The sequence below is a fragment of the Sus scrofa genome, chromosome 6 (genome assembly GCF_000003025.6).
Source record: "Sus scrofa isolate TJ Tabasco breed Duroc chromosome 6, Sscrofa11.1, whole genome shotgun sequence".
NCBI lineage: Eukaryota > Metazoa > Chordata > Mammalia > Artiodactyla > Suidae > Sus > Sus scrofa.
In genome coordinates, this window is record NC_010448.4 from 162,962,658 (window position 1) to 162,987,297 (window position 24,640).

The following is a 24,640-nucleotide window of genomic DNA, read 5'->3' on the forward strand; positions in this document are numbered from 1 at the left end:
TAACGTTTAATTCAGTCTGCCACCTCCATTCAGCATTCCTCTATGAAAACACTTTTCTCTCTATAACATAATTTCTTACTTATACTTTCTTAATACTTTCACACCAGACTGTAAGGGTTTCCAGAACAGAGAAGGTGTGTTATTCATATAGTAACCTAATTTTGGCACAGGAACCCAAAATCCAGACTCAAGTTCTGGTACATTGCCTAACACTGCAAGGGATCCGGGTGTTTGTCCTGTCTGTCCACCTCTCGACCAACAGCCCTTAGATGCCAACTTGGCATGTAGCACATACCCACTGCATGTTGGTTGCTTGAATAAAAGTATGGGTGACTGGATGGCTGGGTGAATGTGGATTTTTATTTATTATTATTTTTCACCCCAAAATCCATTGAGCCCCTGTCCAGTGCCAGGTCTGTGCTAGGCAATGGGAATATAAGTAGCCATATTCAATACAAAGCCCAGCCTCTCCGAGGCACAGGTGCGAAAATGCTGACCCCTCTGAGATGGGCTTCCTGTGACAGCAGAGCCCAGGCAGCCCTCTTTGGGTAGTTGGTGGTGTTCAGACTTGTCTGGGGAGACACAAAGCTCTGCTGACTCTCTTCTGCCTGTGATACTAGGGACAGAGCAAAGACTCACAGAGCCCCATTCCTGACTTTGTGCCCCACTCCCCTGGGTCAGCCTTCCTCCCTGCCTCCCTCCACTCGCTGCTCATTCCAACTGGTCCCAGCTCAGAGACAGGCATGCTGTGGAGGGGGCTGCACTGGACGAAGACTGCAGGGAAGAGGGGTCCCTGACAAACTCTCCACCACCCCAGCCATCTGGTCCAGCTGGAAATCCCAGATGTGCCCCAGGTTTTGGTCAGAGCTAGTGCGGCAGCAGCGCAGGGGGAACTTTTCTGGCTGACTGACCCTCCCCACAGGGGAGCTGGCAGTTTTGCTATTTCGACAAACGAACAAACAAAGCGAACTAAAGGGGCTGAGAGAAGTGGTGAAGATTATTTGAAAGCCTCCAAAATTCGGCTGGCCTGCCAGCGCAAGTTTACACTTAGGGATCCAAACAGGACTGCCCCGCGCCCTGCGTTCCTGCTCTCACGCGCTCCCCTCCTTTGCAGGGCAGTTTTGTTGCAATGCAATTTGTTTTGCAGCGCGATTGTAGAAGCGACAGATCCTGCACGCGGCGCGCCTTTAATTATCAATCAGTGCATTTTCTCTTTTTCCCCCCGCAAGGCTATTGTTATGATCATTATTGCCGTGCCAGCTCTCTGCCCTTTCCCCCCTCCCCGGGCGAATCGCGCTCCGGTTGTGATTGCTCGGGTCTGACTTCGCGCGTGGCGGTGCGCTTCCAAACCCCCTCTCCGCCCCCCGCCCCCCGCCCCCTCCCGCCCGGTTCCGCGCCCAGGCGAGAGCAGCCGATTGGCAGAGCGGAGCTTTCAGGAACAATAACAGCGGGGGGAGCCCGGGTCCCGGGGAGCCGCCCCCGCCCCCCGGCCCGGCCGCGCGGCTCGCGCCCCCCCGCCGGGTCCCCCCCTCCGCGCCCGCCCCGCGGGCCGAGCGGCCGGCCGGGCCCGCCCCCGGCGCCCACCATGTACGCCTTTGTGCGGTTCCTGGAGGACAACGTCTGCTACGCGCTGCCCGTGTCGTGCGTGCGCGACTTCAGCCCCCGCTCGCGGCTGGATTTTGACAACCAGAAGGTGTACGCCGTGTACCGGGGCCCGGAGGAGCTGGGCGCCGGGCCCGAGAGCCCCCCGCGCGCCCCCCGAGACTGGGGCGCACTGCTGCTCCACAAGGCCCAGATCCTGGCGCTGGCAGGTGAGCGAGCGGGCCGGGAGGGACCCGGGGACGGGGCGGGGGCCGGGACCGGAGAGGGGGCCCGGGGGAGCCACTGCTTGCTCCGGCCCCTCCTCCTGTGTCCTCGGCTTTGCTTTGGGGGCCGGGGTGTCTCTAGAAGGCCAGACCAGTTAAAAAGCCGGGGTGGTCCCCTTTGTCTTCCCCGCCTGCCTCCCGGACAACTCCCGCGCTGTCAGTCTGTCCCCACCTCTGTATCTGCCCTACTCTTTCTGTCTATTCCACAGGCTCCTTCACTTTGCCTTTCTCGCCCCACCTGTGTGTACCTTCGTTTCTGTCTCTCACCTTCCGTTTACCTCTCTCTCAGTTCCTCCCCTCCCTGCTCCTTGGGTCTCCTTAGTTTCTTTAGTTGTCTGTCTTTCCCATTAAGGCCCTAGTACCTCCCGGGAGTGAGGACAAGGCTGATGTCGTCAGACTCTCTTCACAGAGGGAAGCTATGACACTCTTGTCCCATCTGGGCCATCGCTGGACAGGATGAAGAGGCCTTGATCACTGGGCACTGCGTGCCACTCTCTCCTGCCCCTCCCTGGCTAGGTGACAGGTAAAGAGGTAGCAACACACAGCATCCCTCAGCCTCCACACTGAAGAATCTCGCAGAAGGCTCCCTGAGTGAGAGCTGAGAGCCAGGAGAGAGTTTCTAGGCCAGGATATAACCAGACACCCCCCATTCCTGCTTTCCTGGGGCCCTGAGAAATAGGCAGAGCAGGTGGTCTCAGATCCACTCGACAGATGAGGAAACTAAGGTTCAGTTGGTGATCGGAGGGAACCAGCCCTCTAGCCTCCTTCACCAAGTTCTTTCTGCTGTCCTGAAGCACCTTTTCCTTTGAAAAGTCAGAGGCCCCTCTTTCCCAGTTAGTTCTAGGAAGCTTGGGAAGAGGAAAGTATCACTTCCACTTGGGGGAGCAGCCTTTTCGCTGTTGCTGGCAAGGAGCGTGTACCTTGGAGTGGGCAGAGACAGTAAGCCACCCTGCCCTCCACTCGGAAGCAAAGGCCAGGGATTAGGAGCTATTGCTAGTGTATTATAGTTTTGAGACTTTTTTTTCTTCTTCTCTAACTTCCTTTGCTTTCTCACATTTATTTCTGTTAAAAGATGAATCCAACGTGTATCATATTTAAATCTGGCAAATAAGGAAACTGTGGCTAGAAAAAGAGAAGTGACTTCCCCGGGATCCTGTGGCAAATTAGCAGTAGATTAGAGCTCTGGCTCATGACTAGTTCCTTTCCACCACCTCCTGTTGCCTTGCCTCTGGAAAGGCGATCTTCCAGAGTCGAGGAGTGGGAAGAAGAGCTGGAAACGGATGAGAACCTGGGGTCCTTTTGGACAGACTGTATCCTTACCACCTTCTGACAAGCCCTGGGGTACAGGGATGTAGACCCCCTCCCACCACCTGGGCACACCTGGGGCCGGAAAATCAGAATGCAGCAAAGTGTGTAGAAAAGGGAAACCGTTGTAGCTGGTTAGGTTTTATTGTGTTCGTTTGCTTGCTTTTAATCACCTGAGGGAAGGGATTAGAAGATTTTTCCCCAGGAGTACCGGATAGACCTGAGGAAGTTGTCACTGGTTGTAACCTTAGCTTCCCCTTGGCTAGAAGAAATGAAAGCATGCTGCCTGAGGAGTCTGTCCTTCTCCTGGATCTGGAAGGGCCCCAGGAGAGGGGACGGGCTGTGTGTCAGGAGTCAGTGGTATGTGTGTGTTTTAGTGTGTGATGGCTGTTTTCCTCTTTTAGAGATTGTTCAGTCTTCCATTTATTCATTCAATAAACATAAACACTGTGCTTGGCTCTTCAAGCACAGCCGAGAGACTGCTGAGGCAGATGGCGGCCCCCACAGACGCTGATTTTGAAAATTGACAGAAGTCTTCTTAAGTAAGACACATGTAGTTATTGGTCTGAGGACCAGGAATCTTTTTTTTTTTTTTTTTTTTTTTTTTTTTTTTTTAATTTTTATTTATTTATTTATTTATTTATTTATTTATTTTTAATTTTTTGTCTTTTGTTGTTGTTGTTGTTGTTGCTATTTCTTGGGCCGCTCCCGCGGCATACGGAGGTTCCCAGGCTAGGGGTTGAATCGGAGCTGTAGCCACCGGCCTACGCCAGAGCCACAGCAACACGGGATCCGAGCCGCGTCTGCAACCTACACCACAGCTCACGGCAACGCCGGATCGTTAACCCACTGAGCAAGGGCAGGGACCGAACCTGCAACCTCATGGCTCCTAGTCGGATTCGTTAACCACTGCGCCACGATGGGAACTCCTATTAAAAACAAACAATTAAAAACAAAAAAAAAAAAAACAAACCCAGGCAACATCTGGAAATTGGCAGACTGATCCAGAGAAGAAGTGTGGCGCCAGTTTTAAGCGAAGTGTGTTGAAAAGCACTTACCCCTACCTTTCTTCATTTTTTTTTTTTTTTCCTTGAGAAGAGAAAGCTGGGGGTGGGGGCCGGGGGACACCTCAAAGTTGGCTAGACCACATTTAAAATTCCAATCAGCTGGTCAGTTTTTAAGTCGGAGCCCGCCGTCCTGGCTGCAGAACTGATTGGAAAGGCCAGCGCGGGTTTGGGAGGTCACCCTGGGAGAACTCTCCTGTGCACCTTGCAACCCCACCTTGACTTCCTTGGCTGGGGTGGCGCTGAGAATTGCTTGCAGTGACTTGGTCCTAAGAGCTCATCTTCTGGCATCCCTAGTTGTAAATGCCACTGTGCTGTGACACCAGCCATGAGTAATTAATCCCTCTCTGGCCTCAAAAGCCTGGTTTCAGTTTCAGGGCCACTTTATGGCTTTTGGTGAGAAGTGTGTGGCTGTACTGGTTGCCCAGGCCAACCCAGAGCTGTCTTCAAGTGTCCCTCTTCTTGTGTCCAGGAAATGTCAGAGCCCAGAGCTGTGGGACTTTGCATTTTGCAGCCCAGGCTGGTCTGCACCATGCTTTCTGGTGTGTCAGAACCCAGTACCGAGTCTTAAGTTCACTTCAAGGGGAACAGCCACACACAGCTTTATTGACGGTCTCGCTTTGCACCTGTGCGTTATCTTTGTTCGTCTTCCCCAGACCCAGATGAGGACACCGAGGCTCAGGGACCCCTGCAGTGGCACAGCGAACAAATGGCAAAGCTCGACTTGGAATCCAGGTTTTCCTGGGCCAGCCCCCACTTGGCAGTCTCCTTTGTCAAGCAGCTGATGGTCCCATCAGCCACACACTTGCTTGGAAGGAGGGCAAGGAAGGCGCAGAACTGCCTGTGAAGCTTAGAGTTCAAGGCAAGTTTCCAAGCCCAAGAGCTGTTTTAGGTGCTGTTTTCGAGCCCCTTCTGCTCTCCCTGACCAGCCCCACTCCTGCAGGGCACCCACACCTCCCTCAGTCCCTGCTACGTGTTGTCGTCTTCCTGAGGAAACCTCAAACGAGCTCCCCTCCCCCGAGGAGCATCCACGCAGCTCGAGACTTGGCTTATCTTTGGATGTGGTCTCTCCTCCGTCACTGTCATTTATTTGCCCAACAGCTTGTGAAAGTGAGAGCAGCCCACTTGGAGAGCTTCCCGTTATCTCCCTGCAGCCCAGCCTGCTGCTGGGCTCATCCTATTGAGTCCATGTTGTTTTCTGGGGCCGAAACGGGTTTTCTCTGAGCGCAGGGTCTTAACGTCCTGCGCCGTCCTCTCCAGGCCCCTCTGCTCTGTTATTTTTATTTGAGTATGCTAACTTCCTTTTGTTGTCACACGTCCCCTTTCCTACTTCTACCCACCAGGCCCAGGCTGTAATAAAAGAATGCTCCAACCCTGAGGCCCTGGGATTGAAAGACAGCACAACCCTGGAGAGATAAGAGTTAACTTTTCAGGCCCTGCTGTGTAAGTTTTTGTCCCAGCAGAGTGACAAAGACATGGGCATGGGCCTCAGGGCCAATGTCATCTTAGGGCCCAAAGCAATGGCTACATAGAGGTAGGAGCCAGGCCCTGGAGCAGCGCAGCAAAAGGACCCATTCTAGGTGGCCTTTGCAAGTTATCTTTTAAATCTTATTTTTTGACTCTGCCCCCCTCCTCGCATCCAGGCCCACCCCAGCTTTTACTCATCTCCACCAGCTCCTTCTAATTGATCTGCCTCAATCTGTTTTCCAAACTGCTGTCAGGCTGATCTTCTAAAACACAGTCTTAGTCAAGTCACTGCTCTCTTTAGAACCTTGTGTAGCTCCCTGTTGCCTACTGAGTAGAAGGTCTGCTTCTTAGCCTGGGCATTCATGGTGACCCCGGGGCCCCCTTACTTCTCCAGCTTCCCTGAGAGCTGTGGTATTTTGTGCCAGATTGAGAACACACCCTCAGGCCCTCTTTTGAGCCAACCAGGACGGATTAATCACTGTGTGACGTGGAGCGCACCCTCTAGTGGGGAAGGCAGATGTGTGAGGTGCCTGCGGTCCAGCGAGCTGCGGGCTGTCCCAGAGGAGTGGGTGCAGGCCCTGGCAGCACCCTCTTCCACCCTCTGTCCCCCAGGGAAACGCCCCCTCGGAGCTCCCGTTTTGCTTTGCTTTTGCTTGTCCCTTGTTTAGGGATCTTAGCGTTTTGTGTCTTGTTTGGGTTGGTTGGGAATGTGTCTGCCATCCTCGTCTCTGCATCTGCTGTGCCCAGCACATAGTCAGTCCACTCCAGTCCGCCCACGTTGAACTCACTGAATTCACCAATTTGGGGAAGACAGGTGCATTTTTTATGCTTGGGGAGAGGAGGGAGGGAGGACAAGAACCTCTGTAGCAGCAGCTTGTTTTTCGTAATAGTAACCTGCCGTGAGATTTGGAGGTTTCATTCAACTTTGTTCATCTGGAAAAAGTCAGCATTCTTTATCACTCCCTTGACGAGAAGAAACCCCACACTTGGGGGAAAATAGCTTCCAAAGCCATGTTCTTCTTGCTTTGGTAATTTTAGCTCATTCAGGGCTCAGGTCCCAGCTTGGCATTGTCGGTCCAAATAGATCACTTGCTCCAGAAACGCTTTGGAACTTCTACAAAGTTAGCAGCGAAGCAGGGGACGAGCCGATTTCATATGCAAAGATTGTTGCATGTCATCAGTGGGAGTCTGCCAACAAAAGGATTTTTTTTTTTTCTTAAGCGAGTGAAAACTTTTAATTTAGGTTTGGACATGTTCTGCTGATATACATTGGAGCAAAGATTGGAACTTGCCTGCTGTCATCTGTTACAGATTGTACTTAAATCTTAACCATTAAAGGTTCCGTCCGATGTGATTTGTCTTGTTTAAGAAACACATATTTGTTACAACTACATAGTATATGTTGCCGAGTGCTTCAGAGTTCTGGTTCACAGGATGAAAGAAAAAATTGCCTCAGGCAAGCTGAGGTCTTGCTCTTTTTTGTGGTTTTTTGTTATTCAAGAGCATACTGGTTTTTATTTTTAAAAACACACCAGAAAAGTGGAATTCAAATTTAAATCTTTGACTCCAAGATGTATTCTCTTTCAACTGTGCCTACCTGCTTTGCCGTCTAAGTTCCTTAGAGAAAGAAGATGTATGTTCTCTTCGTTTTAAAATGCTCATCAGAAAGGCACACATACCCTGAAGAGTTTTTCTCTGGGTCGTTGAAGTTCCCCAGGTGTTGAGTTATCCTCGGTGGTGGTCAGGATTAGACTGGAGGTAAATGCAGGAGGAGGACTAGGCATTGTTTCCAGTATTTGTTAACTACTCCCCAGCTTTCAGGTTCGGTGCTGGGAATTGCCGCGTACTTACTCTTTCCACATCCTTGTGAGATAGGGCTTCTTGTTTTACCCGAGAGAAGAAAGCTACTGAAACAGTTGTTGAGCAGATGCTATAGGTGCCAGACGAGGGCTATGGAGAAGGGCGAGTCAGGTCAACCAAAGAGCATGATACCTAAACGAAGGTGGCAGTGGTCGTGATGGATCTGAGATGGATTAAGGAAGGAGAATCCACGGCCCTTGGGAACGCTCTGGTTGCGGTGATGTGGGTGAGGCTGATGTGATGCTGTGATGATCCGGGTTCTCCTCCCTCCATAGGGAGCACGAGGAGAGTTGTTGGTTGGAAGGGGAGAAGATGAGCTTAGTTTGAGACAAGATGGTTCTGAGGGGCCCATGGGACATCTCGGCAGATATTCCGGGAGAGCAATTAGGCACATGGCCCACGGTGCAGGAGAACGCTCTGAAATTGGGCTACAGATCCCAATGTGGAAGTCATTAGCTGGACGGGGGTGTCCTGGTGGGAGAGGTGCAGAGTAAGCAAATCATGCAGAACTCTTCTGCACACCAGCCTTTAAGGGCACAGGGGAAGCAGTGGAGCCCAGAAAGGTGCCTGGCAAGCAGCAGCCAGAGATGGACTGAGAGTCAAGTGATAACCAGGAGAGATGCTTGGCATCGTGGAAATCAACTGAGGATGGAAGGCTTTGCATCCCACGTGTAAGTTTGGTTTTGTTTCTTTTAACTGGAGCAACGACTTTTTCCTCTGAGCTCACTGGTGAGACATAGAATAAATGTAAAAGTCAGAAAAAAAGATGTGCATGGGATGGCATTTTGGTAGTTTTGAATGTAAGAGTTTTGCCCCAGTAGAGGAAGGATCAGCTCTGTTGTTTGGGGTCCAGAAAGCAAAACTGGGTCCAGAGAGTGGAATTCATAGCACTGGGTGGGAATAATATAATACTCGCAGAGAGAGGAGACGCACAACAGAGAGGGCTTCCAGCGTGGTGATGAGCTCCCCGTCCTGGGAGGTGGCAAGCAGGTCAGGGATACTTTAGGATAGAATCCTGCTCTTTGGGAGAATTCGGTTAGATGCCTCCCTCCTCTAGGTCACGTCCTTAAGTATCAAGGAGCAGCGTCCGAGAGCTGAAAGAAGATAGGCTTTGAAATCAGACGGTCTGGGTTCACATGGTGACCCTGTTACTTACAAGCTGTGTGACCTTAGGGAGATTACCTCCCTTCTCTGAGATTCAGGTGCTCATCGCTAATGCAGCGAGAGTAATCAGCGACTCGCCCACTGTGTTACTGAGCCAGGTAGTATGGAGACGTATCTAGCGCGTGGTAGGTCCTCCTTAAAGGTCAGTAGCTGCTCAGGACTGCAGTGGCTAAGCCCTGTCCAGAGGACAGCTTGCTTAGTCGTGGCTGCTGCCATCTGCGGAAGGGAACGCCAAGGAGCAGACAGGTTTAAAATTTAACTTGGGTGTGTGTTGTAAATCCTCCTGGGGCTTGACTTTGGCGTGAAAGGCTGACCATCTACCCTCAGGTTTTGCCCCTCTGTGACCCTGTGGTGGGGCCCACTTTTCACCCTGGCAGCAACAGCCTGGTGAAGCACAAGGGGGCAGCTGAACAGATGAGCCAGCAGGAGGAGGTTCCCAGTTCTGTCTGTGCCAAGGCCCGTGAGGCCGTGGGAGCGAGAGCAAGGAGACCTACTGAAACCTGGTCAGCAATTTTCTCCCCTTGTGGACAGTCTCGGTAGGACCTGGCTTCAGGGGCCCCACCTGGAAGCCTGAATCATCTTCTTTTACCCTGCACTGCCCAGAAGAGGAGACCTGGATCCCCTGTGACGGGCGAGCGGTCACACAGCTGGAAGGACCTTGTAAGGTTTCCTCGTCTAGCCCCCATGTGTCATAGAGAAGAAAGCTGAACGAAGTGGCCGGTACCCCAGGGGATGAGCTGCAGAGCCAGGCCTCGAACCTGTGCCTCCTGACTTCTTTCTGCTTTGCCACAGCCAGCACTCATCTTCTTGTTGTGTTGGCTAGATATAGTCCTTGAGACTGGAGAATTTTGTCTGCCTTGGATTTTATGAAAACAAACACCATAGGCCAGAGAATGAGATGTGCATGCCTTTTCTGTGACATATCTGTTTTTCATGCAAACATAAGACTTTGCATGGTTTTTTTTTTAACCAATGAAGAACTCTAAACTTGCATATAGGTATTTTTAAAACAAGGCAAAACTTATGTGAAACATTTTATATTTAGCCTTTCAGAATTTCATCCTAGCTAACAAACCTACACCACATTAAACTCTCTGATATTGGATTCTTTTAATTATCAGCATGCTTTTATGTAGAATGGGTGTCAAGACAGTGCCTCTCCCAGTTCAGCTGTATTTCAGATTCTTCAGGGGTATTTTCGCTTTTGAAGACAGCCTCATTTCCTGTCCACCAGCCTGTTTTCTAAAACTCTGTTTGCTTATTGCCATGCCTCCATTTTTTTTTCTTCTAGTGGTAAATTTAATCTCCCGCTCAGATTCCTAACAAATACCAAGTTCTTCTGTGTTTTTGAAGAGCAGCTTCTGCCGTAGGTTATGGCTTTGAACAGGGACTCCTTTAGGGGATTGTTTAGAGTTTGGTAGTCTTGATACGCTGTGTCAGGAGACGGGTATGACACCATACTTGTGCTCAATTCAGTTTGGGAGTTTTCAGAGTGTTCTCCTGGGTGTAGACAAGGGCCTCAGAGAAAGGCTGGCACTTGGGAAATTTTATTGGCACACTCACCATTTTTTGTGTGCCTTTCAGTTCAGTGGGGGAAGTTACAGCAACTTGGTAGTTTTCTTTGCCTATGGGATCATTGGGTGATAGGCACAGGGCCTCAGTGTCATGCAGACCTGACTAGAAATTCTGGCTCTGATATTTAATAGCTTTATGCCTTAGGCGAGCCGCCTCACTTCTTTGAGCCTCAATTTCTGCTTCCACAGAATCATGATGGAGATTAGATATACTGACGTTAGTAAAGAATTTGGCACGCGGCCTGGCCCGTGGTAGATGCATAGCCTTCGTCGAATGGATGAAGGCCGTTAGCTGACAACATAGTAGCTGGAACGCGGGAGGAGAGAGCTGATCCCCAAATCCTTGTTGGTTCTCTTGCCCTGGAAATGAAGGAATCAGACAGTCAGAATCAATGAAGAGTGTCCCTTCAGCCGCTGCATATTTACTTCTGCTTACCCTCAAACTGATTATTTGCTTTCAAGCTTAGAGAAGTTGCAAAGGCAGGCTGACTAGAGAGTTTGCCACATCCCTTTGAGTCCTGTGCTAGCTGCTTCTGTGGTTTCCTGGAATGCAAAGCATTCTCCAAGGCGACATTCAGATGCTGGGGAAGGTACCTGCTGTCTTGGACGATCCACACCGCCGTTCACCTTCGGTAACAGGACCAGTCACGAGTGATGGCTTCTTGTCACCCTGTGTTCAGTCTCCTCCTCATACCTCATCCATCTGGCTTGTCACTGCCACATTCATCTTCCCCAAACGTCTCTTTCGTCTTGTCTCAATCGGTGTCTGTGTCGGATACCTGCCGTGGTTCTCTTTAACTGTAGGCTAAGTGCCAACCACATGACCCACAGGGGTAGCCTCACAGCCTCCATTCCGTGAACACCCATGTCAAGAAGGCAACTATGCATGTGGTGTTTTATATACACGAACTCTGGAAAAACAGTGTATTATCCCTACCTTACAGATGATGAAAGTGAGACTCAGACAGGTGGCGTAGCTCGCCCATGTTCCCACAGTCAGCGTGTAGCAGAGCCAGAATTCCAAACCAGAACCACCTGATTCGAAAGACTGGGCTGCTTTTATTAAACCCTGGGCCTCCCCTCGCCTTCTCCACTTTTTGCAGTGACACTGAGTGTCCCATAACCTCCAGGGGACTGGATGTGTGTGGGGGACATCACATTTAACTCAGGATTAGAGGGAGGAAGGCCTGGCAGTGGCAGGGGTGGGGTGGGGGGGTGCCCCGTGCCCCATATGAGCCAGCATCTCTTAGAAAGTCAAACTTTGTATTCTGGTTGGGTTCTTGGTACAGCCTGGGTGATGAGGATCCCGAAGACAGAGACCACTTAGCATAGTGCTCAGCCCACATCAAGGCTCAGTAAATGTCTGCTGACTGCAGACAAGGACGAGCGGAGGCCCCAGAGCTTCCTGAGCGCTCGTCCACGAGCCCGGCTCAAGGAGGAGACTGACGAGCATTAGGCGGCTCTCAGAGGAGCGTCAGCGTCTCCCTGGCCAGGCATTAGGGCAGCCAGGATCCAGGTCGGGGGTGGGAGGTTGGAGGGACTGTCTGCCTCTGCTGCTTTCTGGAGCTCACTCCTGTCCCTCAGACCTTCCTGTAAGCTCAGCCGGCCTTTTCAAAGAACCCATTCAAGCCCTGAGGCCTGGCCTGCCTCCTAATTCTTGTGCCTGGTGATGGTTGCTGCTATCTGGGGACTTCCCAAGGCCAGGGGAATCCACAGGAGAGCCAGAGGGGTCCTCTGCTTTGAGCTTCAGCCTGGGGAACTTAGATGTCCTGTCTAGAGCTATCGTTTATTCATTTGGCGTTTATGGATATGGCTCTACCCTATTTCAAGCGTGGGCATGTGCTTGGGAGGCTGAGGTCTAGATTGAATCCTGGCTCTGCCCCTTCCCCTCTGGGTGGCTTTAAGCCGTCTTTGAGTTTCATTTCTTCTTTTGTGGGGAAAAAACAAACGCAACTAATACCTAACTGCAGGGTTGGGAAGAATAGTAATACATGCGCAGAGCCTTATGGTGGTATCTGATAGGGAGTAGACATTCTAAAAGCGGTAGTCAAGTTTTTAATGGGAGCAGAATAACGTAAAAGTCACCACTTTGACCATTTTAAAGTGTGTACAATTCAGTGTTCTGCAACCACGTTCACTATCTCATTTCAGAACAGTTTCATCAAAAAGAAACTCCTGTTACCCATGGAGAGGGTAACATTGCCCCTTCCCCCTACACCCCTGGCAAGTATTATCTGCTTTCTGTCTCTGTGGATATGCCTGTTCTGGACCTTTCCTATATGTGGAGTCATACATCATGTGTCCTTGGCGTCTGGCTTCTTTCACGTTGCATAATGTTTTCAGGGTCCATGCACGTTGTAGTAGGAATGAAATACTTTCTTTTTATGGCGGAATAGCAGCCACTGCATGGCTATACCACGGTTTGCTCATCCATTCGCACGCTGATGGACAGCTGGGTCCTTTCCACCTTTTGACTCGTACGGATAATGTCGCTGACGGACATTTGCACAGCAGTGTTCGGTGGACGTGGCTTCACGTCTCTTGCGTACACACCTAGGAGTGGGATTGCTGGATCGTGTAAGCTTTTGAGAAACTGTTTTCCGCAGGGGCCGCCCCATTGTACATTCCCACCAGGAGTGTATGAGGGTTTTCTCCACGTCCTCCCAGTGCTTCTCATTTTTCTCTTGTTCTTGTCTCTCCTTTTTTTTTTTTTTTTGTTTTGGTAGCCATCCTAGCGAGTATGAAGTATATCTGATTGTATTATTTTTTATTTCAACTTCCATAATAACATGATTCTGAGCCTCTGTTTATATGCTTACTCGTGTAGCCTTCTTTTTTATTCTTCTATTAATTTTTTTTCTTTTTCGATGCGTCCCTGTGGTGTATGGCCTCCCGTATGGTACGGACCCTGCCTGTTCACACTCCCGTGGGCAAGGTCGACCTTAGAGCCGATGATTGCAACCCAGTAAGAAAATTGGCTATAGAGAAGGTATGTGTGAGGTGTAGTGGGAACTTTGAGGAGGAAGGAGGAGCGGAGTGGGGGCTGAGAGGAGTTGGTCCAGCAGACGGGAAAGGAGGCGGGCTTCCAGTTAGATGGAGGAGCACGGAGCTTTGGGTATAGCTGGTGGGGCGGGGGCTCCTGTCTCCGGCGGGGGTAGAGCTCCCCCGAGTGTCCCCCCTCTCAGGTGGGCAGCTGGGCAGGTCTCCACCTCTCGGAGCAAGCCTGCAGCAGCCCTGGGCCAGCAGCAGGCTCTGCGGAGCGTTGTCATCTGTGCCAAGCACAGGGGTGTGTTGCCTTCAAGGCACACTTACCTGGCCGACTTGATCCCACCGGAGGCCAGCATTCTGTCTCCGTCTCTACAGAGAGAGAACGGTGACGTTCACGGACCCAGCAGCTGGCCTGACCTCCTCTCACCCCACCAGGTGTCAGAGCTGGACGTGGAGCCCACCTGTCTGACTCCTCCGGCCTCTTCCACGCCTGCAGGCGAGCCTCCGTTCTTCTTGCCTTGGCCCTGCCGCCTCAACTTCACTCCTCACCTCTTTTTTCCTGCCAATCTTTTGTAAACATTCCAGTGTAGATATTTTCCTGACCTCTCTTTTTTTTTGGTTTCTCTTCTTTATCCCTCTTCTCGTCATCCAGCAATGGCTCTCCCTTCTATGAACACGGACCGTCCAAGTGCCATTCACTCTGCTCAGGTTCTTAACACACAGAATTTATCATCTTCACTGCACCCTGGCAACTGAGGCTGCAAGTGAGGAAATAGACCAGAGAAGTAGAGTAAGCGACCCAATACACCCAGGAAGTAAGGCGTCTGGCTCAAAGGACACTTCCTCTCAGAGGCCCGCCTTGGTCGCCCTGACCGAAACCATCTCCCTCGTCCCCGAGATCCTATAGCAGTTACGCTCCCCTTGTTCAAACTCACTCCTTGAGATCCTGTCTCAGTTTTATTTGAGGGCTTTTCTTTTTCATGGGTTTTTATCTAGTGTCCTCCAAACAGGCTTTCATTCTCAGTGGTCCAAGGCCCTGGCTAGGTAGAGCCTGCAAGTATAAAGTCTCGGTCAATGTTAAGCTGAGGCACCAGAGGAAGAGCGCTGGACCCGGGACTCTCATCCTGTTCGTGTTATGGCGCTAACTTCTGTGTCCTTGCGCAGCGGGGGGCTCTCCAGACTGGGACCCCTGCCTGTCCTGCTCCTCCCGTGTCCCTGGGCCTGACTGTTGAGTGGATGGGTGCCTAGACCTACCATTTGGAATCTCATCTCCATTTTGAAAGGGTTAAGTGAGATGATCTGAGAAGTGCCTGGTTTTTGAGTCTGAATGGCAGCTTCTCTCCACAGCACCAGGATCCTGAGCTGCAGAGTTTCAGCTCAGAGTGGCAGCGCACAGCTTGTCATTTCTAGTTTCGTGGCTGCATCTCAGATTTTTGCCCTTGAACTTGTCAAACTGAAGAGTAGCCCAGGAGCTTTGCCTCAACACATCCACGAGTCCTGACACCACCCGCTGATCCCCTGCGTCTCTTTCAGTTTCTCGCGCTCTCTGTTTTTTCACATGTGAAAACGCCCACCCTCCCCATTTCGGGGTAACTTCATTTGGTGCCCTTTCTTTAGGTTTTACGTTTAGCAGCTTCTTGACTTGGCGTCAGCACTGGTTTGTAGGAGGGGAGCTGTTGCTCTTTTTGAAGGACCACAGTCCTTGCTAATGCTCATGCCTCACCCCTGGTTGCACGTTATAGGTACAAAGAGAGCAAGAGCTCAGAACTGGCCTTTCTGGTGGAACTGGAACCCGAGGGTTGCTCCCCGTTAGTGAGAAAGGCCGTTTTCTTCTCTGATCAGGAGGGCGTCTTCTTCTCTAGACGGTTCCCTTACACTTGATACCCTCTGAAGTCATCTCTTGGGTTTTCTAATTCTGTCTTTGTTCCCCTTATGCTTAGGGAAAGAAAATGATTCTGAGCATGTAGATGATACCACTTTTAGCGTCCCATCCATTGAGTACCCGGTGTGTGCCAGTGCCATGTGGTCCTTTGCGAGGCATCACTGTCATCCCCACACTCCTTCCTAAGAGGAGGCACCTAAGACCGTGTGACTAAGGCCTTGGTCCTCCCTCCTCACCTGTCACGGAAGAGCCGAGTTGCACTCGCTCTCCCTGGAGTCCCACTCCTGACCCGCTGGGGCTCCGTTGCTAAGACCATTTCGGAAGATGTGGCATTTGACTACATTCTGGAATAGTTGGGTGCCTATGAGCATGTTTCTAAGCTTTCCTAGCACGTTGCGAGGGGAATAAGCCTGGCCTGGGGCAAGTCTAAGATCATGTTGAACACGTGCGTGTGCATGTGTGCACACCCACACACTCACACACACACACGCTCACACGCTCACACATAAAGACCCTGAGACCCTGGACTTAACTGTTACCTGGCCACAGCCACATCCAGCATCGGGCAACATGCTGCAGACTGCATTGAGGGGACAGCAGCGGGGACCTTTGAAAAGTATAAGAAGCAGTAACTACCAGACTCTCAACTCAAGCCCAGCTAATAAGACCCCAACGCATTGACCTCCGGGGCCGCTTCCTGAGCGGGTTCACGTTTCTTCCTCTGGAACGCTACTCTTGGAATTTTTACTCTTGACAGCTACACCGAGAGGCAGATCTGGGAAATGAAGCCTGAGATTTGTGCAGAAGGAAAAAAAAAAACATCTCTTTCAGATTATCTGATGTTGAGCTTAAAGAATGAGAAAGTGAGGAGAAATAATACCCCTTGTATTTGAGAAGCACCTTTGTCGTTTGCAGTGCACGCTCGTGTGCGTTGTATCACACACAAGCACTGGGTGAGACGCCAGGGGCCTGGTTCCCACTCCTGGCTCCTCCTCAGACTCACACGCCGGGAAGCCCCTTCCATCCCCTGCCTTTCGAGGCCCCTCCCCCGTAAAATGAAAGAGTTGGACCATTTAGTCACTGAAGCCCCTCAAGCTCTGTCATTTCCTGATACCAGTGAAAAGGTAGTAAATGTTACTTGTTCGCCTTCCTGGGTCAGTGTTACCTCGGCCTGCCCTGTGTCTGGGCTCTGGGGAGGCTCTGCCTCAGCACCAGTGCAGGCGTCACCTCCGGGAGAGCCACCAACCTTTCCGTGCCCACTGGGACCTGAGCTGGCGGAAACCCACCGAGTTTTCCTGTTGTTGAGGGATTCGTGTGCTGGCTAAGTTTAAGCCAAATAGCAATCGAAGGGCCATTCCAGTTCCAAGATTCTAGAAATCCATAAAAGGCCACCCTTGAAGAAGTACTTAGGGAAACCCCTCAGCAAATTCACTGGGCACTGTTTCAGCGCTCTGTACGGTGGTGCTTTTAGCATGCACCCTTGAGCCTAGACTTTGATCTGCAGTGCAGCTCCCAGAAGCCCTGCAGGTGGGAGGGAACAGGTCTGGCTGTGTGCTTTTCTTTTTTAACTGGTCTGGCCTCACTCGTTCTCTAGCATTTGAGGTTATGGGCATTTTGAGCACCTTGACTCATAATGAACCTTGTTCTCTTGCTGTGCATTTTAGAAGACAAATCTGACCTTGAAAACAGTGTGATGCAGAAGAAAATAAAAATCCCCAAACTTTCTCTGAATCACGTAGAAGAAGATGGGGAGGTTAAAGATTATGGGGAAGAAGATATACAGCTTAGACACATCAAGGTAACGAAATATTTCCCTTTTTTTGGACGTATGCGGGAGCATGTTCAGATTTGCGATAGCTAAAGAATTCCAGTCTGGCCTCCTCTCCTCTCTCATGTCATAGGCCATGTTTTTGCAGGTGGGGAGAGGCTTGGGACAGCTAGTATGCGTTTGCTGTGCCGGCTGCCTTTCCCTGTTGGCACCGTCTGGGCAGTGGCGTCACCACTGAGGGTTGGAATGGTGCATTTCCCTCTGGCCTGCAGCGAGCTCACTCGTCGGCTCCAGGACACGGGGTGGCTGTTCTTAGGGGCAGTTCGGAGCCGGTCACTCTCAGACTGTCCCAGACAGCTACGGCTGGGCGCACAAGGAGATGGGGTGCGCCAGCTTCCCACAGAGGGATTAATGTGGCCTGGGTTGGAAGAAAACTTTTGCTTGAGGTTGCATTGCCTTTGGTGTGCTCCTCTGTTGGTCTCTTCCAGCCATCCCTTGTAAAGCCTGTTGACTATTTTGTTCAATAAGCCAGATGATTTTTCTATACCATGGGTGCCCAGAGGAAGGGAGGAGAAAGAAAGAAAGACGCCTTCTGCACTGACCACAGTTTGATTTTGGACGCAGGTCAAGGACATTCCCAAAGCAGAGTCCAAAGGACGCAATTGAGTTTAGTTCATGGATTCATTGCACCTGGCCTGGTGCTGGTTCCTGAGGTCATGATGATTAGAGCGGCGTGGTCCCTGCCTTTGATGGTGCCACACTGTAGTGATGCAGGCAGACCTCCGAAATGATCGTTACAGTTTTAACAAATCAGTTCATCTAGACGAGCAGCATTTTATCCCAGAGGATGAAATGACAGGATAGGATTTTGTCGTGAAACTTAGGTAATCTCAGGGTCATTTTTTGTTGTGTGTTTTTCTCCCCGAATTTTCAGGAACATACTGAGGTTAAGGCAGGCTCGACCTGACACAGTTAAGTTGTCCAAAATCTTGTGTTCTTAGTTGTCTGCCCCCCCCCCAATCAGGAGCGCCCCGAGCCCCCCGCCCTGGTGGAGAATTCTGTTGGTCTTGTAACTCCCAGTCCCCCTCAACGGAAGCTTTGTCCACTAGAGCTGGAATTTCCTCAGGCAGCTGAAACCCCAGCCCCTGGGTCGTAGATAATTCTCTTCTCAATAAACCCTCCTCACTGTAGCCACCTCTCCCCAAGCTTCGACTTGGCCAGAGTCCAGGGGGAGGCCCGCAGGTGTCGGGGGAGGAGCCCAGTGCTCTAGGTGGGGCTTTGCGTCCTGGATCGGACTCTGTCTGCGGCCCACGGCAGCCCTTCCCTTCTCGGAGCCTCCGTTTCCTCACCTGTAAAAGGAGGGAGTTAAGTAGAAAGAGCCTTCCAGTGCAGCAGTCTTTGAACGTTTCAGTTAAGTAAACATTTTCCAAACCCGCTGCCAAGTGCCAGTTCTGAGTCGGCAGTGGAGAGAGAGATGAACCAAGGCCGGGTTCCTGCCTTCGATTAGAGTTCTTCACGCCCTTCCCAACTAAAGCGTTCTTGAGGAAAAGTTTACGTGGTGGAATGCTCCCCTTTTTTTTCTGGTGGGTTTATGTTTCGTTACTGAAGAGGTTTGAGGGGCGACTCCCCTGGGATGGCTTGGCCTGGCCCGACTTTTCTCGCTGATTCTCTGCAAACACCCCCTGTGAGCACGTCACGGCCTGGGCCCTCTGGGTGGGGTGCAGGGCTGGGGAGCTGGGAGGGCAGTCATGCTGTAATATGTGCCCAAGGGGCAAAGTGATGAAGCCCGAAAAATGCTGGCCGGGAAACCAGAGTTTTGGTTCTGCCCCCCACCAACTGTGCGCCTTCGGGCGAGACCCTTCCCCACTCTGGACCGCTTTCTCCCCATTTGTAAAATGAAGGGCTTTGACTAAGCATGTGCACACGTGTCTCCAAACACTCATGTTCTGTGGTTCTGTGATTCTAGGATTGTCTGGGGACATATTGAGCCGCAGTCCAAGAAAGTCCCAGCTGCCCTTGCCTGAACTGATTCTCGTTGTCCTACACAGAGACCCGAGGGCCGGAAGCCGAGCGAAGTGGCACACAAGAGCATCGAGGCGGTGGTGGCCCGGCTGGAGAAGCAGAACGGCCTGAGCCTGGGCCGCAGCACGTGTCCGGAAGAGGTCTTCGTGGAGGCCTCGCCGGCCCCGAGGACATGGACAGTCTGGAGGAGGCCGCCGTGCCCGGGCTCTGTATGAGGAGCTGCTGCGCAACTACCAGCAGCAGCAGGAGGAGATGCGCCACCTCCAGCAGGAGCTGGAGCGGACTCGGAGGCAGCTGGTTCAGCAGGCCAAGAAGCTCAAGGAGTACGGGGCGCTCGTGTCCGAGATGAAGGAGCTCCGCGACCTCAACCGGAGGCTGCAGGACGTGCTGCTCCTGAGGCTGGGCAGTGGTGAGTGCCCCCGCGGGGGGATGCTGGGTGCAGCTCCTCCTCCAGGAGGGCACGGGGAGAGGCAGGCCAGGTGCCCCGGGCCCGGCAGGCAGCTTCCCCAGGCTAGAACCACGCCCCTCTCCGAGTGCCCCCTATAGGAGCCTATGGACACAGCAGCCGCCGCGCTCCTGGCACACAGCGGGCAGCGCTGTGAAACGCGGTTCGGAGAACCAGAGCTGCCACCACTCGCTACAGCATTCATGTGGCCAGAGGCGGGACCCCCGAGGGGGTTTCAGGAGAGTAAAGACAGCCAGATAGGGTCGTGGAAAGTGTGTCACTTCAGGTCAGAAAGTGATGAATCCATGAGAGCCGTGTGGATAAGACGACAGGAGAGCTCCAAGGTTGGAGAGAGGGAGTTTGTAACTGGGGGGCTTCAGGAGCGAACCGGGCCTTGCAGGATGGGCGGTATTTCAAGGCACCAGAGGAGGCGGAGGCACAGCTACCCCTGGGGCGAAGGGCGAGTGAATGTTGCGGTCAGGTGATTGGAGGCCTTGCAAGCTCTGCCAGCCCCGGGGTGTCTGGACTTGGTAGGAAGGAGAAACATTAAAAAGGTTTTGAGCAGAGAGGCACGGGGCCTTAGGAAGATTCCTGTAAACGTGTGTCGAACACCTTTGGTTTGCTCATGGCATAACTTAACGAGCTCTTTCATTGCAACCGATTCCCACACACCAGGACTCTAGATTTTCTCCTCTCATGTGGTTTAGCTGCAAGAGTCGGGGGGGATCTGAAAGGCAGTGGCCTTGCCAGCAGGGGACATGCTGCCAGCCTGAAAGGGAAAGATAGAACCCCCCTTTCAGAACACAGGCATCCAGAAGTGTAAGAGGCAGAGGCCAGTCGGCCTGGAGCAAATCAGTGTCACCCAAGTCCACAGCCTCCGCATCCCTCAGGACGGTCGGTGATGACCCTGTGCCTGTGTCCTGGCTCCAGGAAGGGATGGTCTCGTCTGGGAGCCAAAGCGCTGTCCCCAAAGTTGAAATCAAAGGTAACGTTGTGCCCAGGCAGGAAGCCTTGTGCTGTCAGATAACAGATGGATGTGTAAAGCCTCGTTCCTCTTGGATTTTTAGGTACATGTGTTCTTACCCGACCTCGCTCACATCTGTAGCGCCTTTCGCTGCCTACAGGACGTCTCCAAGGCAGTGTCTCAGTCCATCTTGAGGGCGGCCCAGGGAGTCAGCAAGAGGCCTTCTCGTGCCCTGGTCACAAAGAAGGGAAGGGGGTTGGGACTTACCCAGAGTCACCTGGGGAGGCAGAGGCAGGGCTCACCGCCGACCACATCCCTGATTCCTAGGCTGCAGTGTCCCCACTCCCCAGCCCTGCCTTGGTCGTGGCCCGTCTCCCAAGTCATAGCGCCTGGGGGCACAGGGACACTGAAGGTCATGTGAGGTGCATCGTAAAAAGTCATTAATGTTCTTTATCAAAATAAAATCTCCCAGAGAAACCCTAACTGTAAAAATGTGTGAAAGCTGCCTTGATCTTAGGGTGGGAGTGGGGAGAGAACTGAGATTTTTCAGGGAGAAGAGCGTCTCTTGGTCTCCATATAAGTCGTCTTTATTTTCACGGCACTCCGTGGGCTGCGCCTTTTGTGAACGTCTTGTGAGGTGGCGGGGGGTGGGGGGGAGCCAGCATCCTAACAACCAACACTCTGTCTGCATCATTATTTCGACTCCCAGGGAAACTGCCTGCTTGGTACCATCGTGAGCTGAGTTTAAACTCCAGAAGCCACTCCTGATCCTGTGGGGCAATAAGACACTCATTGTGTATCCGTATGTCCTCTTTCGTCTTAAAACACTTGGCCGAACTTGGCCCTCGCCACAGTTTCGGTGCACTCCCACCCCACCGGCCTGGAATGCCGTTTGGATGGCCAATGGCCGGCTCCTCTCTGACCTGAGACCCTGTCGTCGTCACAATGGCATGGACTGAATATAAATCAGTTCAAGCCATAAGTATGCAGACAGCACCCACCACAGGCAGTGCCCTCTGTGTGCGGGGACCGTGGGCCTCCCAGAAAATCATACCAGCTATCCCTGACTCGTGAAAGCTTCAAGTCCATTGATTCGCACTTGTTAACCAGAGAATGATAATGTGCCAACTTCTAAGATGAATCCACAAGAATATAATCAAAGGGTCTCTACCCCAAGGGGAGTTTGTATGTTTTCATGGATGTGGTCTAGTCTAGTCTTTGGAATCAGGCAGGCCTGGATTCAAACCCAACTTTCCCACTTCCCAACTCTGTAGCTTTGGGAACCTTCTTTCCTTGCTTTCTTCCCTCCTTCCCGCCTTTCTTCCCCAGAAGGAGGTCTCCTGGTCTCCGCTGAGTGCCAGGCATTTTGCCTGGTGATTAAAGTTCAATGGAGCCGAGATACAGCCTTGGCCCCTGCCCTTGGGAGCTCAAAGTCTGATAAAGGAAACGGTCACCAACAGTGCCAGCACAGTGACAGAAGCTCTGCTTTGGGGCCGAATTTGGGGGGAATCAAGGAAGAAAGGCTTCCCGAAGGAAGTAACGTCTAGGCTGGAGCCTGAAGGATGCATTTTTGTGGAAGAGGGAGGAGCCATCCAGGCAGAGGACGCCTTTCTGAGCCTTGATGTGCTCATCTGTGAAATGGAAACAGTAGCATCCCTGTCACAGCTCACGTCTGCCGTTGCAGTGATGCTCATTTACCATGAGCTCCTTTTGCACACCATTTAGTCGACGGGCTAAGACAGGGTCCGATTTGGTTGTTAACTCTGGCTCCCCTAGCCGGTAATTAGCTGCTTGGCCTTGAGCAGATTAACCAGCTTCTCTGCCTCTCAGGGTCTTCTGCTGGAGAAGAGAAAAGGGGTTATACATGTGTTCGTTCATTCAGGCAGCTCACATGGACCACATGCTTCCTGAGCCCAGGAACTTGGGAGATACAAAGAAGACTAGATCCTGGGGAGGGCGTCGTGGTGGAGATAAACCTGTGAGCGAGTGATTGAAATGCAGTGTGACGAGTTCTGGGGAAGTTGCTGAGATGTGAAGGTGAAACTCTTCTCTCTGAAAAGCCAGACTCATGCACTGTACACACCGCCAAGAAAGCTGCACCAAGGCAGAGCCAGAAAGGGACTGCCGGGGTGTCTTTGATTCGTGGCCTTACATGTCCTCTAAGCAGCACACCCCAGCTTGGGGTTGATGTGTGGTCTGGGCTTCACCAACCTTGTGCCCTTGGACCTGGCTCAGTCATTGCTCTTAGAGGCCTGCACTTGCGGATTTTCTCCTGCCCACCCCCTCCAGGGCCCATCTCGGGCACCTTTGCCCATCTTGGGTGCTGGATCACCCACAGGTCGGGATGCTCGGTTTTAAAAAGAAGGGTGCCGGCCTGGAAGAATCATCGCTGACTCCCCCAGGCCTGGGTCCCTGCAGACCAGACCTTGGATGGGAGAGGCTGAGAGCAGGAACCTGCCTCTTGGGCCTGATGGGGACCTCAGAGTGGTGAACACGTCCCCTAGTGGCCAGGAGCTGTAATGGACCACCTGGTGGAGGGTAGGGTCATCAGCAAGATGGTGTGAGGAGGTGTTTCAGAGACTTTGCTGGATGACTCACTTCTTCACTGGTGTAGTCATTCATTCGTTCTTGCATTCATTCCGCAAACAAACACAAGGCAGTTTCACAGGAGAGATTCTCTCGAACATGGAATCATGGAGTTGTGGAGAGCTTAAAGATGTGCTAGGCTGTTGCCTTTGTGTTGCTGATGAGGAAACCCGCCTGGCAAGTGTCACAGGCCTATTCCCAGGAGTCTCCTGGCCTCTGGTCCAGGGAGCCTCTCTCTGGGCTCTCACCTCCATGCCCTTCTTTGACCTTGGACTTCATTGTCACTGGCATGGCAGTGACTCCCAGCCCAACCCCCACAAAAGACGTCTTCTCGCCGTAAAACAGAACTTTCCTTTTTGGTGATCACAGCTCAGGAAGCAGCCCCTGATAGGAAGGAACCTCATTCTCGAACCCTGAGGGTCCCTTCTGGCCGGGCCTCTGTGATAGCGTCAAAACTGCACGAGGCGGCAAGTGTAAAGACTACAGCCCTGTGACCAGCAAATGATAAGCATTCAATAGATGCCATTTTCTTTTCCCTTTTCTGTCCTTTCCCGTTCACCTTGTCCCAGAGAAGCAGGTGCTGAGGACACAAGCAGCATGAAGATCTTCTGATTTATAAAGTACAGGTTCACCTGTGTGTGTATCCATTCGTTTATGCTTTCATTCCTTCAGCATTTATTGAGGGTGTGCTTTGTGCCGGGACTGTGTTAGGTGCTAGAAACATGGGAATGAATAAGACAGTCCCTTTTGAAAACGTCTAGGAGCGAGGGGGTGAGAGAGTGGTGTGTATTGAACCAAGGCTTGGCAGACTCCCAGAATCCCAAGGGGATGAGGGGACGCAGAACAGCGAGAGCCAGTGGCAGGGGTGAGCTCTGGCGTACGGACAAGCTCTGGTTTCCCCTTGGCCGGATCCCGTGTTCTTCGAGGTCAGAGAGCAAGGCCACGATGTCCGCCTCAGCCTTTGGCCCTCTCCCTCTTAGTTCCCATCACCTTGCGGCGATGTGTCAGTTCAGCTAAGGCTGGAGAGGGCTCCGTGAGCAGCACAGAGGAGGAGACGGAATCCTGCCTTCAAGATGCGCACAGCCCGAGGCGGCGCGCAGATGTGTGCTCGGGACACTGGCAGAACCAGCCGAGGAGCAAGTGCCGCTACGGGGCAGGGGGGTTGGGGGAGGCGCCCGATGGCTTCAGGTTTTGTGTGCACTTTGTCGGGGAATGGAGGGAGAAGTGATGAATTCCAGCCAGAAGAGGCATAAGAATAATAAGAGAAATTCACATGTACATGACACTTCACAGGCTTCAAAGACCTTGACATTTTTATCTCATTGGACTGTTCCGACAGCCTTATTGCAAGGCCAGGTAAGGATTATTATCTCCATTTGAGAGAGGAGAAGGCAAAAAGAAGCGATAATGTCCCTGTCGGCCGGATCACAAGCTGGTTGAAACTTTTTGAAGGCGAAAGCCATTGTGGCCTGCAAATCTGTCCTGGCTCTTTGGAGTTGGGTCTCTCTCACCTCTGTCCCCCTCTGGGCTCGTGCCTTGTGTTCTGTCCAGGGTCCGTTAAAATACCGGCTTTGATCTTTAAAATCCTTTGCGGTCTGAGCTGGATTCTTTAAGCGCAGGTCTCTGAGGGTGCCTTGAGAAGGCAGCTAATGTCAGCCAGACGCCTCCCGCTGGCTTCCCCTGTGC

General features: G+C 52.0%; 2 protein-coding genes across 3 annotated transcripts in view; both read left to right on the plus strand.

Annotated features, from left to right (window-relative positions):
• The window catches only part of AGBL4 (ATP/GTP binding protein like 4), a 1,262,788-nt gene that overhangs the window by 1,009,163 nt on the left and 228,985 nt on the right, over positions 1 to 24,640 (plus strand). The gene's annotated exons all lie outside the window — the stretch shown is intronic.
• Positions 1,519 to 24,640, plus strand: part of BEND5 (BEN domain containing 5) — a 47,050-nt gene continuing 23,928 nt past the window's right edge. Inside the window, 5 exon segments of the mRNA XM_021097821.1 lie at positions 1,519 to 1,811; positions 16,834 to 16,967; positions 18,986 to 19,121; positions 19,124 to 19,159; positions 19,162 to 19,368. Coding sequence (XP_020953480.1) covers positions 1,586 to 1,811; positions 16,834 to 16,967; positions 18,986 to 19,121; positions 19,124 to 19,159; positions 19,162 to 19,368 — 739 coding nt within the window. The 5' untranslated portion in view covers positions 1,519 to 1,585.